Here is a 16503-nt window from a genome sequence, read left to right as displayed (position 1 = left end):
TGACGTGAACCCGGGAGGCGGAGCTTGCAGTGAGCCGAGATTGTGCCACTGTACTCCAGCCTGGGTGACAAAGCAAGACTCTTGCCTCAAAAAAAAAAAAAAAAAAGAAATTCAGAAACTGAAAATTAATATAAAAATCTACCTTGATGTCACCACAAAGCAATAATCATTTTTTTCTCCTTTTTTACTATGATTTTGTTTTTAAATAAATTGAGATCAAAATACTTGTACTGTTTTGTATTCTGCTGAATAATTTACCAGCAAATCATGTTTGCCTTCCTATGCCATTAAATGTTCTTTTCAAATGTAACTAGCTGTGGCCGGGCATGGTGGCTCACGCCTGTAATCCCAGTACTTTGGCCATGTTGGCCAGGGTGATCTTGAACGCCTGACCTCAGGTGATGCACTCTTCTCGGCCTCCCAAAGTGTTGGGATTACAGGCGTGACCCATTGTGCCCTGCCGGTACACTTCTGGCTGATAGGCTATGAATCAAGGGATCCTTTGATACCTTTCTTGAGTTCAATTAATTTGCTGGAGTGGCTCATAGAACTCAAGAAAACACTGTAGTCATGTTTTCCAGTTTATTAATAAAGAATATAATAAAGGATACAGATGAACAGCCAGATAGAAGAGGTGCCTAAGGCATGGTATAGGAAGGGGCCTGGGGCTTCCCTGCTTTCTCTGGGTGGTGGAACACCCAGGCTTTCAGCAATCCAGAAGCTCTCTGAGCCCTGTCTTTTGGGGTTTCTTATGGAGACTTCATTATGTAGTCTCATTATGAATTCATTATGATTGATTATATAATTGGCCATTGGCAATCAACTCAACCTTGAGCTTCTGTCCCCTCCCCCAGAGGTTGGGGGTGTGTGTTGGAGGTAGGGGTGGTACTGAAAGTTCCAACCTTTTAATCACATAGTTGGTTCCCCTGGCAACCAGCCCTCATCCTGAGGCTACTCAGGATCCCACCTAGAGTTGCCTCCTTAGAACTAAAGATGCTCCTACCACTCAGGAAATTACAAAGGACTTAGGAGCTCTGTGTCAGGAACTGGTCAAAAATCAAATATTAGGACAAAAGACTCCTAGCTAGCACTCCTATCTACAAAGGTATTAAGAGCTCTGTCTCAGGAACCAGAGCAGAGATCAAGTATGTATTTATTATATCACAATATCATAGATACTTACCAAATAACCCTCAGGAAAGATTTTACCCACTTCAGTGCCTTTTCTGATATTTGCTACATCCATAGCAAAATGGATCAGCTTAAGAGAAGAAGACCAGTGGGGTTTTCTATCCCCAGAAGCCCACCCATGATTCCATTCACACCTCTAAGTCATTTTCATTTGAGCTCAAGGGTTACATGGAGAAAAAGAGAGGACAGAGATATCAGTTACAATGGAATATGTGAAAAAGAGACTATTTGGAGCGAAAGGTTTGGAGAGGTTTTTGAGTAAGTGATAGATTTTGTACCTGTTTGTATATGTGGTATATCCATTATCAAAAATTGTTACTTTTTTCTTAGAGGAAATAAACGTCCTTTAAGAGCTATTCAGGCATTTCATTAATTGTTGCAATAAAACTGTTTCACAGAAGAGCAGGATAAAGAAACAATTATATTTTGATGTTCTCTTTTAGGCTTCTTCAGAAAGTTCAAAAAAATAAAGAATTGGTGCAGACTGAAATCCAAGAAAGACATTCCTTCACAAAAGAGATAATTGCTTTGAAGAATTTATTTCAACAGACCACAACTTCTTTCCAAAATATGGCATTCCAGGATCACCCAGAAAAGTCAGAACAATTTGAGGTAAGTGAGGAATGAATCAGTGAATGTGGCAGATACAGGCCCACAGTCTTGTATCCAAAGTCCTTGGGATAGAGATAACTCAGTGGCTGGGTTTGGGGGAGTGGTCTGGGGAGAGAGAGGCACAGGCAAAGCCTCTGTGGCATGGTGTGGGCAGAACCAAGAGAGAAGATCAGTGTGGCTGGAGAGCAGAGAACAGAGTTGAAACAAGGCTGGAAGGTAGGCCAGTCTGGACCAAGCAGCCTTCTTTCAACTGTATTTCCAGTATGTTTGGTGAATAAGGGCCTCAGACCACTCTTGAGTAGCGTGTTGGGTTACTCCTTTAGTAGGACTTGGTGCCTTGTCTCTGATAGGGGCTATGTGCACCCTACAGGTCATCTGGAATCTCATTTCTTCAGAATAATCTCCTTTTTCATTCCAGTCCAATGGTGACAGCCCAAAAGGATGTTTGGAAGTTTATTCAAAAGTCATGTGTTGGCCGGACACAGTGGCTCACACCTGTAATCCCAGCACTTTGGGAGGCCCAGGCAGGCAGATCACTTGGGATCAGGAGGTCAAGACCAACCTGGCCAACATGGGGAAACCCCGTCTCTACTAAAAATACAAAAATTAGCCAGGCATGGTAACGTGTGCCTGTAATCCCAGCTACTGGGATGCTGAGGCAGGAGAATCACTTGGACCCAGGAGGCGGTGGTTCCAGTGAGCCGAGATCATGCCACTGCACTCCAGCCTGGCTCCATCTCAAAAAAAAAAAAAAAAGTCACATGCTGTCTAAAGAGAACTTTTGGTTATTATATTGGAAAGTAAAGAAGCAGTCTTCATGGGCAAGCCTTCCAAGTGTACCTCTGAATGAAAGCCTGTACTCCTGGACTAGGTGTAGATAAAAAGGGATGACACTTACTTCTTAAACCCTATCTTTAAATGGCATTGTTCTCTAACTTTCTCTCTAGATTTGTCCTCTGCTGAGGATTAAGAAAAGGAAAACAATGACACATCACAGAGTCATTTAAAATTGTAATCATTCTTCACTGCAGTGACTCAATCCATGAACACAAATAATGCTACTGAACAGCTACTGTAAAAACAAAACAAACAACGAAAAAGCCACAGTCAAGTCAAGAAGTATTTTTCCACTTGATCTTTGGGAAACTTTCCCAAACAAATGAGTTTCTCCTTTATAATTACTGCAGGAGAAGGTAGATCAGATTTGGTTTCTAGGCCACAACCAATAGACTATTTGTTCAGGTTTCTTTTATCTCCTAAAAACCTACATTCTTTGTATGGAACTGGAACCCTCCCTTTTGAAAGAAGTTGAGCTCTGCTAGGCTGTCTAATTACATGAAAGTAGACACTTCTGCTCCAAGCATGGGGCTTTTAGTGGCCTTGAATCATTGTGATGATAATGGAGGAAGAAGTAGAAATAGCAACACGTTAATAACAACAACAAAAAACTTCTTTGAAACTTTTTTTTTTCTTTTGCTGCTTGCAGATTTTTAGATCAGGACTGCAGCGCAGATACAATTAAATCCTAAAGGTACTTTAGAAGCAGGGGGTGTTGTAATGTCTTTTCTAGATAATGGTGTGACACTATGAAGAGATATCAAGTTTAATTCTTACAAATTAGAAAGCATCATCTGACTAAACTGAGTATCTCTCGGGCTTAATTAGCTTGTATCACTAGTGGGGTTTTGTCATGCAAACTGCTCTCCTTTAAATCATAAGGATGTGCTGGAAGGCTGCTTTCACTTCTTAGAGTTAAACTTTTCCCCCAGTCTTGTGAGTATTGCAACTCTCAATGTTTTTAGGAGCTTCAAAGCATCCTTAAGAAAGGGAAGCTAACTTTTGAGAATATTATGGAAAAACTGCGAATCAAGTATTCTGAAATGTACACCATAGTTCCTGCAGAGATTGAATCCCAGGTGGAAGAATGCAGAAAAGCTTTAGAAGACATAGATGAGAAGGTAATAATAATGTCTATACTACTGTTATTATTTATGGAGCTGAATGTCTATCAAAAGGAAAATATCATTTAATGTCAAATTCCATTTGCTGGGATTTCAGCTATGACTGCTTTTAAGAGTTAAGTGACCATTTTGTCTAATATTGAATGCTAAGATAAAGATGCTCTAAATATGTGACATAAGATAACAGAATTAGATAATTTATGTTTATTTAATTGTTGAAATGCTTCTTCTTCTCTTGTATTTTATAATACAGTTATATATCTTTTACTGGTTTTGTTTGCTTTTGTACAACCACTGTACAACCACTTGAACATTTTGGACATTAATACTTTGCTTTAAAACACATTCTTTGAAACATTTTGACATTACAGCTGAGGGCAATAAGAATACAAATTTCACAACTCACTAGGAATAGCACTTAGTATGTAGTGTCTGTCTAATGATGATGTTAACAGAATTCTCATGAAAAGTACCTGAATGAATCTTTATACCTGAAAGTCCAGATTTGAAGAAAAGGTGGAAAATATTTTATAATACTAGAAACATAGGCACTTAGTAAGATATTTTGATTAGATTGTAAAAAGCCCATATCAAACAGAAGAAAATTCTGTTTGGTCTGGTATCCACAGAAGTTTTTTTTTTTTTTTTTAATTAATTAATTTATTTATTTTTTCTGCCTAGAATACTTAAAACTTGATAAATAAAATAGATCTTAGATAAACACAAAAAATTCAGATTTCACACTTAGTTGCTAGAATATGTCATTAATTCTGTGACAGATTTCTCAGGAAAATCTCACAATGTAAAAAACATGTAAACTCTTAATGTATATTTATAACAAATCTTTTTTATTTACACACAAGAAAACCTATTTTGTACTTTCTCAAGGATCTTGTACTATTGATTTTATTTTAGGAAAATACTAAATGTTTTGGGAGAAACTAAATGTTATTCTTATGAATACTTATGAAAATCTGTAGCAGAGTAAATTAATAATCAAAATCCGTCATTCAGATTCAAGGTAGAAGATTTCCGCTATGACCCTGTATATTTGTCACAAATAGCAACTAATTTTTATTATGTGATGTGGCTAAAGGAAATTCAAGGATCCCAGGACAGATGCAGTAACATTGTGTGTAATTCAAATGGCTATGTTCATTTCCTAAATCATGATCTGTCCTAATGTATCTAAATGGTATACATTTCTGCCAGGAGAATAAGTGCACAAAATATCAGAAAACTTTGTCTTGTGGTAATTTGTGACACAGCCAGCCATAAAAAACTAACATGGAATTTTTTTTCGAATAATATTGACTGCAGTATGGTCTGGGGAATAAAGACAGGATATAAAAGTATCAACAGCCTGATACTGTGAATAGAGCCTGGGACTCAATCTCAGGACTTGGGGGTTTCTTGGGACAAGTTCAGCTACTTCCTTGACATATGACTGCAGCAAATCATTTAGTCTGTGTGCCAGTTTCTGCATCTGTATACTATCTGCATAGGATGCTTTTAGTCTCAGTGGTTACACAGATACAGTGGTTTTTTTTTTTTAACTTACAAAACAAAGGATTATACAAAAGCATAAAGTATTACTTGGTTATTTAGTAGCTGCTTGGAGAAAGCCTTATCAAATAGCAAAACGAGAACACACACCAGTCAGGTATTTGGAAAGTGATATATTCAACATTCATTTATTATCTTTCCTAGCTCAAGGGTTTTTTTTGGTTTGTTTCTTTTTAAGAGAATCGTTTAGATAAAAAAAATTACACTGTTCAGTAGCTAAGTTTCTGATGGCTGGGAAAACATCTACAAATGGTTATACAGAGAATAATTAAGCTCTGTGCATCCTCAAGAAATAGCTACTTTTAGAAGGTTGTTTCACTCAAATGAGTACTATGATTGGAATTACATTTTTTTAAAAAGTCAGCTTGAGAGTAAGTTTGGTTTTATTGAAAACAGATCTATGCAGAGGATTTTCTCATAAAATGGAAAGATCATATAAAAATTGTTTATCCCCCAGGAATTCTTTTATATCATTTGATCCATATGGAGATGTTTCACACAATCCACTCAGTAGTTTTGCCCAACACAGCATATATCTGTAATACATGTTAGATTACATTAAACTAATTTTTATTTTATTTCAGATGAGATTTAAAAGGTCAAGTAAACACACCTGCCATTTATTAGTCTTCCTATCCACCTTCTCATTAATGCATTTTCAGAATTTCTTCCTCCAGCCCTTAAAAGATTTTTACAAGTTGAAACAGAGTGACTACCACTTTTGTTGTTCGAACCTATGAATAGAGTGCAGACAACCTCTCTAAGCCAAATGCATCTTTCTGTCTTTCATAGATTAGCAATGAAATTTTAAAAAGCTCACCGTCGTATGCAATGAGGAGAAAAATAGAAGAAATTAACAATGGGCTTCATAATGTTGAAAAGATGTTGCAGCAGAAAAGCAAAAATATTGAGAAAGCACAAGAAATTCAAAAGGTAAAATCCTCCTTTAACTCCCTTCAGCATTTGGTATTTCTGACCAACTCCTGCCCTGTTCATCAGTTATCACGAGGTGAGTTCTTTGAATTAATCTGAAGCACAGAAACCATAAACCAAATCCGCAGAGGCATCACCTAGAGAGGCTTGATAGGGAAAAGTTGCATTTAAAAATTATTCTGTTGGCCAGGTGTGGTGGTCCACACCTGTAATCCCAGCACTTTGGGAGGCCAAGGTGGGATGATCACTTGAGCCTAGGAGTTTGAGACCAGCCTAGCCAACATGGCATAAACCCCGTCTCTACTAAAAATACAAAAATTAGCTGGGCGTGGTGTCACAAGACTGCAATTCTAACTACTCGGGAGGCTGAGGTGTGAAAATCCCTTGAACCCAGGAGACAGAGGTTGCAATGAGCCGAGATCACGTCACTGCACTCCAGTGTGGGTGACAGAGTGAGACTCTCTCAAAAAAAAATTCTGTTTTTCCATGGTGGGCATATCCCCAAACTTCTGAGAGCCTGTGATTTTCACAAGTAAAGGAAAGTAAGGATCTTATCTTGGGGATACTGATATTAAAAATCATTCAATAGAGTATGAAAAATATTAAAGCTCTTTTTTAGACTGCCAAGGTTAAATAAAAATAAAAATTCCAAATGTATTTCCCTTCTAAAATGTCTTATAAAATAAAATCTTAGGTAAAACTGTACATAAACACTATTCTACTTCTTAATTTGCAAGCAAACTATAGTATAGGGAAAGGATTCTTGTTTTAATCTACATCTTAAGGAAATATTTTAATAATTTGTGGCTTTTAAAATAGGTCAGAATATGGCTCACTATTGGACAAATCTTAAGCAGAGGAACCTAATTTAACAAGTTAGATACAGACCTCAAGATAGGGAAAAAAAAATTCTTAAGCAAACATTAAGAATTGAATATTTTAGCTTTGAAATTTTCCTCTGCCCAGTGAAGTTCAGATTTGAATCCAACCTATTGGTTTCTTGAGTCAAAAGCAGTTGCTCCTAATACATGTTTCTAGAGCTCTCTGCCTCTGCATTCATCCCAAGTTGGCAGATAGTTTTCTTTTTTTAAATTTTTGAGGTAGGGTCTCACCCTGTCACCCAAGCTGGAGAGCAGTGGTGTGATCAAAACTCACTTTCAGCCTTGACCTCCCTGGCTCAATCAATCCTCCCACCTCAGTCTCCCAAGTAGCTGAGACTGCAGGTGTTCACCACCACACCTGGCTAATTTTTCATGTTTTTTGTAGAGATAGGGCCTCCCTGTGTTGTCCAGGCTGGTCTCAAACTCCTGGGCTCAAGCAGTCCACACACCTTGGCCTCCAAAATTGCGTGAGCCACTGCACCCAGCCCAGATATTTTTCTTTGTTTTATTTTTTCACTTAACATTATTTTCTAGATTGAGTGTGTGTGTGCGTGCGTGCACACGTATGTATGAACTGGTGTAAATAGGTTCAAGTATTTCCCCAGCCGTTTTTAAACAGAATGTTTTGCTCGTCACTCTTGAGAGACAAGGGCTATATTGACCTTGTTTGTGTCAGTCATCTCTAGAAATGTCCAGGTCTTTCTGTCCCCTACAGCTAATTTGTAGTGAAATGAATACTGTTACAGTTGGGAGAGCTCAGGAAAAGTGTTTTTCAGTTTAGATCACAAATTGCTGGATATAAATTAACAGCTATTCTTGTGATGTTGTTTCTGTGGTGTTTTAGTAGCATTTATAAATGTAAATACTGTGTGAAAACCAGGCATAGCCTCCATAAACTATGACCTCTTCATTCAAGTTGACTTATAATTTCCTTCTCCAGAAAATGTGGGATGAGTTAGATCTATGGCATTCCAAACTAAATGAGCTGGATTCTGAAGTTCAGGACATCGTTGAGCAGGACCCAGCACAGGCTCAAGAATGGATGGATAACTTGATGATTCCTTTCCAGCAGTATCAGCAAGTATCACAGAGAGCAGAGTCTAGAACCTCACAGTTGAATAAGGTATGGCTGTGACTCATAATAGCTTCATATCATGTGGTGGTATTGAGATGGTGTTAAAGCAAAACAGTATATTCAGAAACAGCCAGTTTCTCTTGAATTATCAGTTTTAGACTTGAAGCTGGGGCCATGGTAGGCTCACGTGGGCACTGAGGAGACAGATTTCAATGCTAGTGCAGGCAGAAAGTCTGATTGGGCAGATAGAACCAAGAATCCAAAAGCTGACCACAGCAAGAGCCAGGCAAACTGTTGGGAAGTCCAGGCTCCCCAACAGGTGGATAAAGACCAGTAATGGGAATTTAGGACAGGTGATCTCAGGAGTCTAGTGAGGGAGACAACAGTGAGAAAGACTGTCATTCAGGTACAGGATACCCTCTCTACCCTCCTTCCAAACAGGAGCTGTAGTTGGCTGAGTTGTGTTTGTGATTTAACAAGAGTGAAGCAGCATCCTAGTCTTAGAAGAACTGTAGGGCAAGGTCTTGAACAGGAGGACAAAGTACAGCCCAGTTTTTAAAATGAAGCCTAAAATGGGAACCAGAATAGTTGCAAGGCTAACCCAGAACTTTGCAGAGGCCCATGATGTTGGAGTAGAACTGCTTAAATCCTTTCCACCTATGGTCAGAGTTAATCTTAAAAGTCAGAAGTATCATAACTAGAGCAGGTGAACAAGTGGCCCCAGCCATGGGGAGCAGACATCTGCAAGGCCTGACACACCCCTGCCTAACAGCAACTGACTCTTCATCGAGGAGTCATTCGGCTCCAGTAAAAGGCATGTGACTAAGTCTGGTCCTGCATCTCTTTCTCAGGCCACAGTTAAGATGGAGGAATATAATGACCTTCTGAAGAGCACTGAGGCTTGGATAGAAAATAACTGTCATTTGCTGGCCAATCCTGCTGACTATGACTCTTCGAGGACACTGAGTCACCATGCTAGCACTCTGCAGGTAAGTGTTCTTCCAGGTTTTCTGCCGCTCATAGCATCTACATAAGGATTCATGGCTTACCTGATCGTCCTGGTGCTTTTTTCCTCCTTTCCTGAAATACAGTCTTACCACTAACCATTTCAGGGGCAGAAGGAAGTTTGAGAGAGTGGCAAGCACTAGATACAGATTTTGGAGAGCAGGATTCAGCTCTTACTGTCCTGATAACTACTTTATGACTTTTTGGATAATTTCGTATATCTTCTGTGGACCTCAGTTTCTCCCCATGAAATAAGAATGTGCACAGGATAGTGCTAATGGTTTTGGTTGTTAGAATTCTAAGATGCCCCCCAATACTCCCATCCTCTGGTGTATATGACCTGAAAGAATAATTGAAAGAATAATACTTGAATGTGGGCAGGAATATGAATATGATGGGAAAGTCACTTCATTGACTGGGTTACGTTATATGACTAAGGTAATGGGGTAGTCACTCCCATAAATACTTGATTAACGTGATTATAAGACTATCTAATATGGGATTTTTGGATTTGGAATGCTCCACTGGTAAGTATAATACTTATATTCCAAAATTTGAAGAAGTCCAAAATCCAAAACGCTTCTGGTCTCAAGCATTTCAGATAAGGGTTACTCAGCCGGTAGCAGAGTGTAGTGAGATTCTCCTTGAGAAAGTGGCTATATTGTCCAAGGCCATGGAGCTAGGGCCCAAGGGCTCTTTCTAGAAGCTGAGAGTCAGTGAGAGCCAGCTAGGAAACAGGGAGCCCAGTCCTACAGCTGAATTTTGCCAACAACCTGAATGATCTTGAAAGAGAACCCCGAGCTCCAGATGGCACCGGACTGCATCCTTGTGGCTCCCCGGACAGAGGACTCACCTCAGCTATACCTGGACTCCTTACCCCTGAACACTACAAGATAACTTTGTTGTGTTTTAAGCCATTAAGTCTGTGGTAATTAGTTACACAGCAATAGAAAACGAATCCATGGTTCCTTCCACTTCTAACACACTATGATTCCAAATTTCCTGTCCTTCCTGGTGCTCCACATGTGCCCCATGTGTCCATGCTGGCTTACAAAGACAAAACAAATGAAAGTGTTTTCCCACTTGAGGCCTCGGCTGCAAAACATCTTCTGGATGCTGAGTATCAGGGATGTTGCATTGCACAGGTGTGTTTTCCTTCTCTTATTCTGCCATGAGAAGGAATCCCTTAGAGAAAAGCTTATTTGGTAACAGTGTTTACAGAATCAGACCTCAAAGGTGATTCAGCTCCTTTTTCTTTCTTTTTTTTTTTTTGAGACGGAGTCTTGCTCTGTCGCCCAGGCTGGAGTGCAGTGGCCAGATCTCAGCTCACTGCAAGCTCCGCCTCCCGGGTTCACGCTATTCTCCTGCCTCAGCCTCCCGAGTAGCTGGGACTACAGGCGCCCGCCACCTCGCCCGGCTAGTTTTTTGGATTTTTTTTTTTAGTAGAGATGGGGTTTCACCGTGTTAGCCAGGGTGGTCTTGATCTCCTGACCTCGTGATCCGCCCGTCTCGGCCTCCCAAAGTGCTGGGATTACAGGCTTGAGCCACCGCGCCCGGCCTCAGCTCCTTTTTCTATCTTTAGAATGGCACAGTGTGTTCCTAAGTGAGCTGCTGACCTCAGACCTCCCTGAAGTTTGAGAATTGTTGGCGTTTTTTTTTTTTTTTCTTATGGTAACAATTGTAAAGATGCTGCATTTCTACCCATTTTTTTTTCTTTTCTTCCCCTTGCTTATGATTTTTTTGCCTTCCCCAACTTGGATTAACTTTCCACATCCGCAAAGTTTGTCATTTTTAAACTTTTTATCGCCTCCCTGAGTCACTAGTTTTGAGGACTTTACCAAGACAAAAGAGAGGAATGATGCTTTTTTTTTTTTTCCTTCAAATGCTTATTATGAGTTAAAAAAACAAACTGTACAAAAGTGAGCTCAGGCAAAGGCAGCTGAGATTTTGCTACCTTCTACGGATACAAATGTAAAAATGTGAAAGCATCTCTCAGACTTCAGGACATTTTAAATTGCTAGACTTTCTTTTTGAGCTAGAACTGAGTAAAGGAACTAGGGACAAGGGAAGGTGCGAGTTTATTTCTGTGTGCCCTGATGTGTCCTGATCTCCCCCGGGAAGTAAGTCCCAAATAACTAGTCCTATGTGAAATCCTCATTTGTCCAATAATTCTACTTTTAGGATGCCCTTTTCCATTTTCTAGCATATTCAGGTATTACTTTTTTTTTTTTTTTTCTTTCTTTTTTTTTGAGACGGAGTCTCGCTCTGTCCCCCAGGCTGGAGTGCAGTGGCCGGATCTCAGCTCACTGCAAGCTCCGCCTCCCGGGTTCACGCCATTCTCCTGCCTCAGCCTCCCGAGTAGCTGGGACTACAGGCGCCCGCTACCTCGCCCGGCTAGTTTTTGTATTTTTTAGTAGAGACGGGGTTTCACCGTGTTAGCCAGGATGGTCTCAATCTCCTGACCTCGTGACCCGCCCGTCTCGGCCTCCCAAAGTGCTGGGAATTACAGGCTTGAGCCACCGCGCCCAGCCCAGGTATTACTTTTTAAATTGACTTTTAAAGAGGTGTCAGAACTCTCAACTAGGCTTTATTTTTATTTATTTATTTTTTTTTTTTGAGACGGAGTCTGGCTCTGTCGCCCAGGCTGGAGTGCAGTGGCCGGATCTCAGCTCACTGCAAGCTCCGCCTCCCAGGTTCACGCCATTCTCCTGCCTCAGCCTCCCAAGTAGCTGGGACTACAGGCGCTTGCCACCTCACCCGGCTAGTTTTTTGTATTTTTTAGTTGAGACAGGGTTTCACCGTGTTAGCCAGGATGGTCTCGTTCTCCTGACCTCGTGATCCACCTGTCTCGGCCTCCCAAAGTGCTGGGATTACAGGCTTGAGCCACCGCACCCAGCCCAACTAGGCTTTAAATGTTTGTTTTAATTGCACTATACCCTTCTACCTGGATTGCATTTGTTAAAACAGGTCTTTGTAACCTAAAGGTAATTCCACAAATACTACTGTTGTAAGAATCACTGAAACATAAATTCATAAATTGTCATTATAAAAATAGAGAATTATTATTTTTTTCTTTTTTGAGACGGAGTTTCACTCTTTTTGCCCAGGCTGGAGTGCAATGGTACGATCTCGGCTCACCACAACCTCCGCCTCCCAGGTTCCAGTGATTCTCCTGCCTCAGCTTCCCCAGTAGCTGAGATTACAGGTGCATGCCACCATGCCCACCTTATTTTGTATTTTTAGTAGAGACGGGATTTCACCATGTTGGCCAGGCTGGTCTTGAACTCCCGACCTCAGCTGATCTGCCCACCTTGACCTCCCAAAGTGCTGGGATTACAGGCGTGAGCCACCGCACCTGGCCTGTTTTTAAAATCAACTTTATTGGACGGGTGCGGTGGCTCAAGCCTGTAATCCCAGCACTTTGGGAGGCTGAGACGGGCGGATCACGAGGTCAGGAGATCGAGACCATCCTGGCTAACACGGTGAAGCCCCGTCTCTACTAAAAAATACAAAAAACCAGCCGGACGATGTGGCGGGCGCCTGTAGTCCCAGCTACTCGGGAGGCTGAGGCAGGAGAACAGCGTAAACCTGGGAGTCGGAGCTTGCAGTGAGCTGAGATCCGGCCACTGCACTCCAGCCTGGGCGACAGAGCAAGACTCCGTCTCAAAAAGAAAAAAAAAAAAATCAACTTTATTGAGGTATAATTTACGTACAGTAAAAATATTAATACACCTATTTTAAGTATGCAGTTCAGTGAGTTTTGATAAAAGTGCAGTTGTATAACCACCACCGCCATCAATATAAGGAACATCTCCATCTCCTAAGACGTTTCCTCGTGCCTCTTTGCAGTCAATTCCTTTTCACCCATCTTCAACCCTAGGTAACCACTCATAGTTTCTTATTACTATAGTTTTGCCTTTTCTAGAATATCATACAGAGGGAATCAAACAGTGTGTAGTCTTTCGTGTCTCACTTGTTTCAGTTCACATAATGCTTTTGAGATTCATCCAGGTTGTTACACTTAATGCATAGTTAATTCTTTGATTGCCAAGTAGTGTTCCAGTTTTGGAAATAAATTTGGAAATAAGTAGTTTGTTTATCTACCAGTTAATAGATATTTGGGTTGTTTCCAGTTTTGAGCTATGTATTTGCTATTGTTGTCTAACAAATTACTCTAAAAGTTAGCAGCTTGAAACCGCAAACTTTTATTATCACAGTTTCTGTGGGTCAGGAGTCCACCCGCATGGCTTAGCTAAGTATCTCTGGCTCAGGTTCTCTCGTGAGAATGCAGTCAAGGTGTTGGCAAAGGCTGCAAACTCATCTGAAGGCTCAATTTGCGTGAGGGAGGAGGTGGGATCCGCTTCCAAGCTCATTCCCATGGCTGTTGACAGGCCTCAGAAGATCTGCTTCTACTCACAGACATGTGGGCTCCTCCAGGAGTCTGCCTCACACCATGGCAGCTGGCTTCCCTTGGCATAAACAATCTCCAAGAGAGTGAGAGAGAGCTCTCAAGACAGAAGCCACATTTTTTTTTTTAAATTTTAGAGACAGGGTCTTGCTCTGTCACCCAGGCTGGAGTGCAGTGGCACAATGTCGGCTCACTGGAACCTCCACCTTCTGAGTTCAAATGTTCCTCCCACCTTAGCCTCCCAGGTGGCTGGGACTGCAGTTACACACAACCATGCCCGGCTAGTTTTTAAATTTTTGTAGATAAGGTCTCACTTTGTTGCCCAGGCTGGGCCACAGTCTTTGTAATCTAACCTTGAAAGTGACATCTCATCACTTCTGCCACATTTTATTAGAATTAAATTAGTAAGTCTGGCCTGCATTCAAGGAAGCTGATATAAGGGTATGAATACCAGGAGGTAGGGGTCATTCAGGGCTACCTTAGAGGCTGCTGTCATAGGCTATTATGAGCAAAACTGCTGTGAACATTTATATATAAATCTTTGTGTAGACAAATGTTTTCATTTTATTTCAAAGAATAAATACCTAAAAGTAGGATCTCTGACTTTTACGATGTGTTTAAATAAATAATAAACTGAGAAATTGTTTTCCAAAATGGCTATATCATTTTTCGTTCCCACCAGCAACATGAGTTCTAATTGCTTCATATTTTCAACAGTACTTAATATTGTCTGCCTTTTAAATTTTAGCCATTTTAGTGACTTGCAGTGGTAATTCATTGTGGTTTAAATGGCATTTCTCTAATGACTAATAATTTTGAGCATTTATGTCTTTATTGGTCATTTGTACAGTTCCTTTGTGAAGTATCTGTTCAATTTTTTTTTTTTTTGCCCATTTAAAAAATTGTATTGTCTGTCTTCTTGTTGAGTTGTAAGTTTTTTGTAAAATATTCTGTAAACCATTCTTTTGACATATATGTCATTTACAAATATTTTCTTCCAGTCTATGGCTTGTCTTTTCATTCTTTTAACACTGTCTTTCAAAGAGCAAATGTTATTAATTTGATGAGGTCCAATGTATCAATATTTTCTTTTGTGGATTATTCTTTTGTGCTACATTCTAAGAAATCCTTACCTAACCCAGGGTTGCAAAGATTTCCTCCTGTGTTTTCTTCCAGTAACTTGATAGTTTTAACTCTTACTGTTAGGTCTATGATTCATTTCATGTTTATTGTTGCATAAGGTGTGATTGAAGGATCAAAGTTCTTTTTTTCCATGGGGATATCCAATTGTTTCTGCATCATTTATTGGTAAGAATCACCATTAAATTACTTTGGCACTTTGTTAGAAATCAATTGACCTTACACATGTGCGTCTATTTCTGGGCGCTCCCTTCTGTTCAACTGATTTGTATGTCTATACTTTTCTCCAATATGACAGTCTTCATTACTATAGCTTTACAGTAAGTCTTGAAATCAGGTAGCATCAATTCTACAACTTTGTCCTTCTTTTTCAGATTTGTTTTGGCTAAATCAAGGCCTTTGTGTTTCCATATAAATCTTAGAATACACTTGTTAATTTCTAAATAAAGGTCTGTGGGAATTTTGAGTGGGATTGCATTAAATTTGTAGATCAATTTGGAAGATAATTAACATCTCAACCATAGTAACTATTCAATCCAGGAATATGATATCTCTTTATCTCTTTTGGCGTTTAATTTCTCTCAACAATGTTTTGTAATTTTCAGTATGCAGGTCTTTTTTTTTTTTTTTTTTTTTTGAGATGGTGTCTCTCTCTGTCGCCCAGCCTGGAGTGCAGTGGTGTGATAATGGCTCACTGCAACCTCCGCCTCCTGGGTTCAAGTGATTCTCCTGCCTCAGCCTCCTGAGTAGCTAGGATTATAGGCTCCCACCACCACATCTGGCTAATTTTTGTATTTTTAGTAGAGACAGGGTTTCGCCATGTTGGCCAGGCTGGTCTCAAATTCCTGAACTCAGATGATCCACCCATCTCGGCCTCCCAAAGTGTTGGGATTACAGGCGTGAGCCACCACACCTGGCCCAGTATACATTTCTTGCATGTATATTGTTAAATTTATTCCTAAGTATTTTATTATTTTTGATGCTGTTGTCAATGATAATTGGTAAAAAAACAAAAAAAAACATTGGTTTTAAGTTTTGTTTTCCTGGCCGGGCGCGGTGGCTCAAGCCTGTAATCCCAGCACTTTGGGAGGCCGAGACGGGTGGATCACGAGGTCAGGAGATCGAGACCATCCTGGCTAACATGGTGAAACCCCGTCTCTACTAAAAATACAAAAACTAGCCGGGCGAGGTGGCAGGCGCCTGTAGTCCCAGCTACTAGGGAGGCTGAGGCAGGAGAATGGCGTAAACCCAGGAGGCGGAGCTTGCAGTGAGCTGAGATCCGGCCACTGCACTCCTGTCCGGGCGACAGAGCGAGACTCCGCCTCAAAAAAAAAAAAAAAAAAAAAAAAGTTTTGTTTTCCTAAACGTTTTCCCCTATAAGGATTTTGAATAAGATTAATATAAAATTCTAGGCCGGGCGCGGTGGCTCAAGCCTGTAATCCCAGCACTTTGGGAGGCCGAGACGGGCGGATCACGAGGTCAGGAGATCGAGACCATCCTGGCTAACACGGTGAAACCCCGTCTCTACTAAAAATACAAAAACTAGCCGAGCGAGGTGGCGGGCGCCTGTAGTCCCAGCTACTCGGGAGGCTGAGGCAGGAGAATGGCGTAAACCGGGAGGCGGAGCTTGCAGTGAGCTGAGATCTGGCCACTGCACTCCAGTCCGGGTGACAGAGCGAGACTCCGCCTCAAAAAAAAAAAAAAAAAAAAAGATTAATATAAATTCTGAAT

General features: G+C 40.6%; 1 protein-coding gene across 9 annotated transcripts in view; it reads left to right on the top strand.

The window, feature by feature from the left end:
• The window catches only part of SYNE2 (spectrin repeat containing nuclear envelope protein 2), a 389209-nt gene that overhangs the window by 227406 nt on the left and 145300 nt on the right, over window positions 1–16503 (top strand). For all 9 annotated transcript variants that reach the window (XM_033187766.1, XM_033187774.1, XM_033187773.1 and 6 more), the window contains 5 exons: window positions 1635–1803; window positions 3606–3761; window positions 6123–6263; window positions 8085–8267; window positions 9071–9208. In XM_033187766.1, coding sequence (XP_033043657.1) covers window positions 1635–1803; window positions 3606–3761; window positions 6123–6263; window positions 8085–8267; window positions 9071–9208 — 787 coding nt within the window. The remainder of the gene's footprint in view (window positions 1–1634; window positions 1804–3605; window positions 3762–6122; window positions 6264–8084; window positions 8268–9070; window positions 9209–16503) is intronic.

Source organism: Trachypithecus francoisi, unplaced genomic scaffold (assembly GCF_009764315.1).
Source record: "Trachypithecus francoisi isolate TF-2019V2 unplaced genomic scaffold, Tfra_2.0 Lachesis_group3, whole genome shotgun sequence".
Taxonomy (NCBI): Eukaryota; Metazoa; Chordata; class Mammalia; order Primates; family Cercopithecidae; genus Trachypithecus; species Trachypithecus francoisi.
This window is presented reverse-complemented; position numbering and strand designations above follow the sequence as displayed.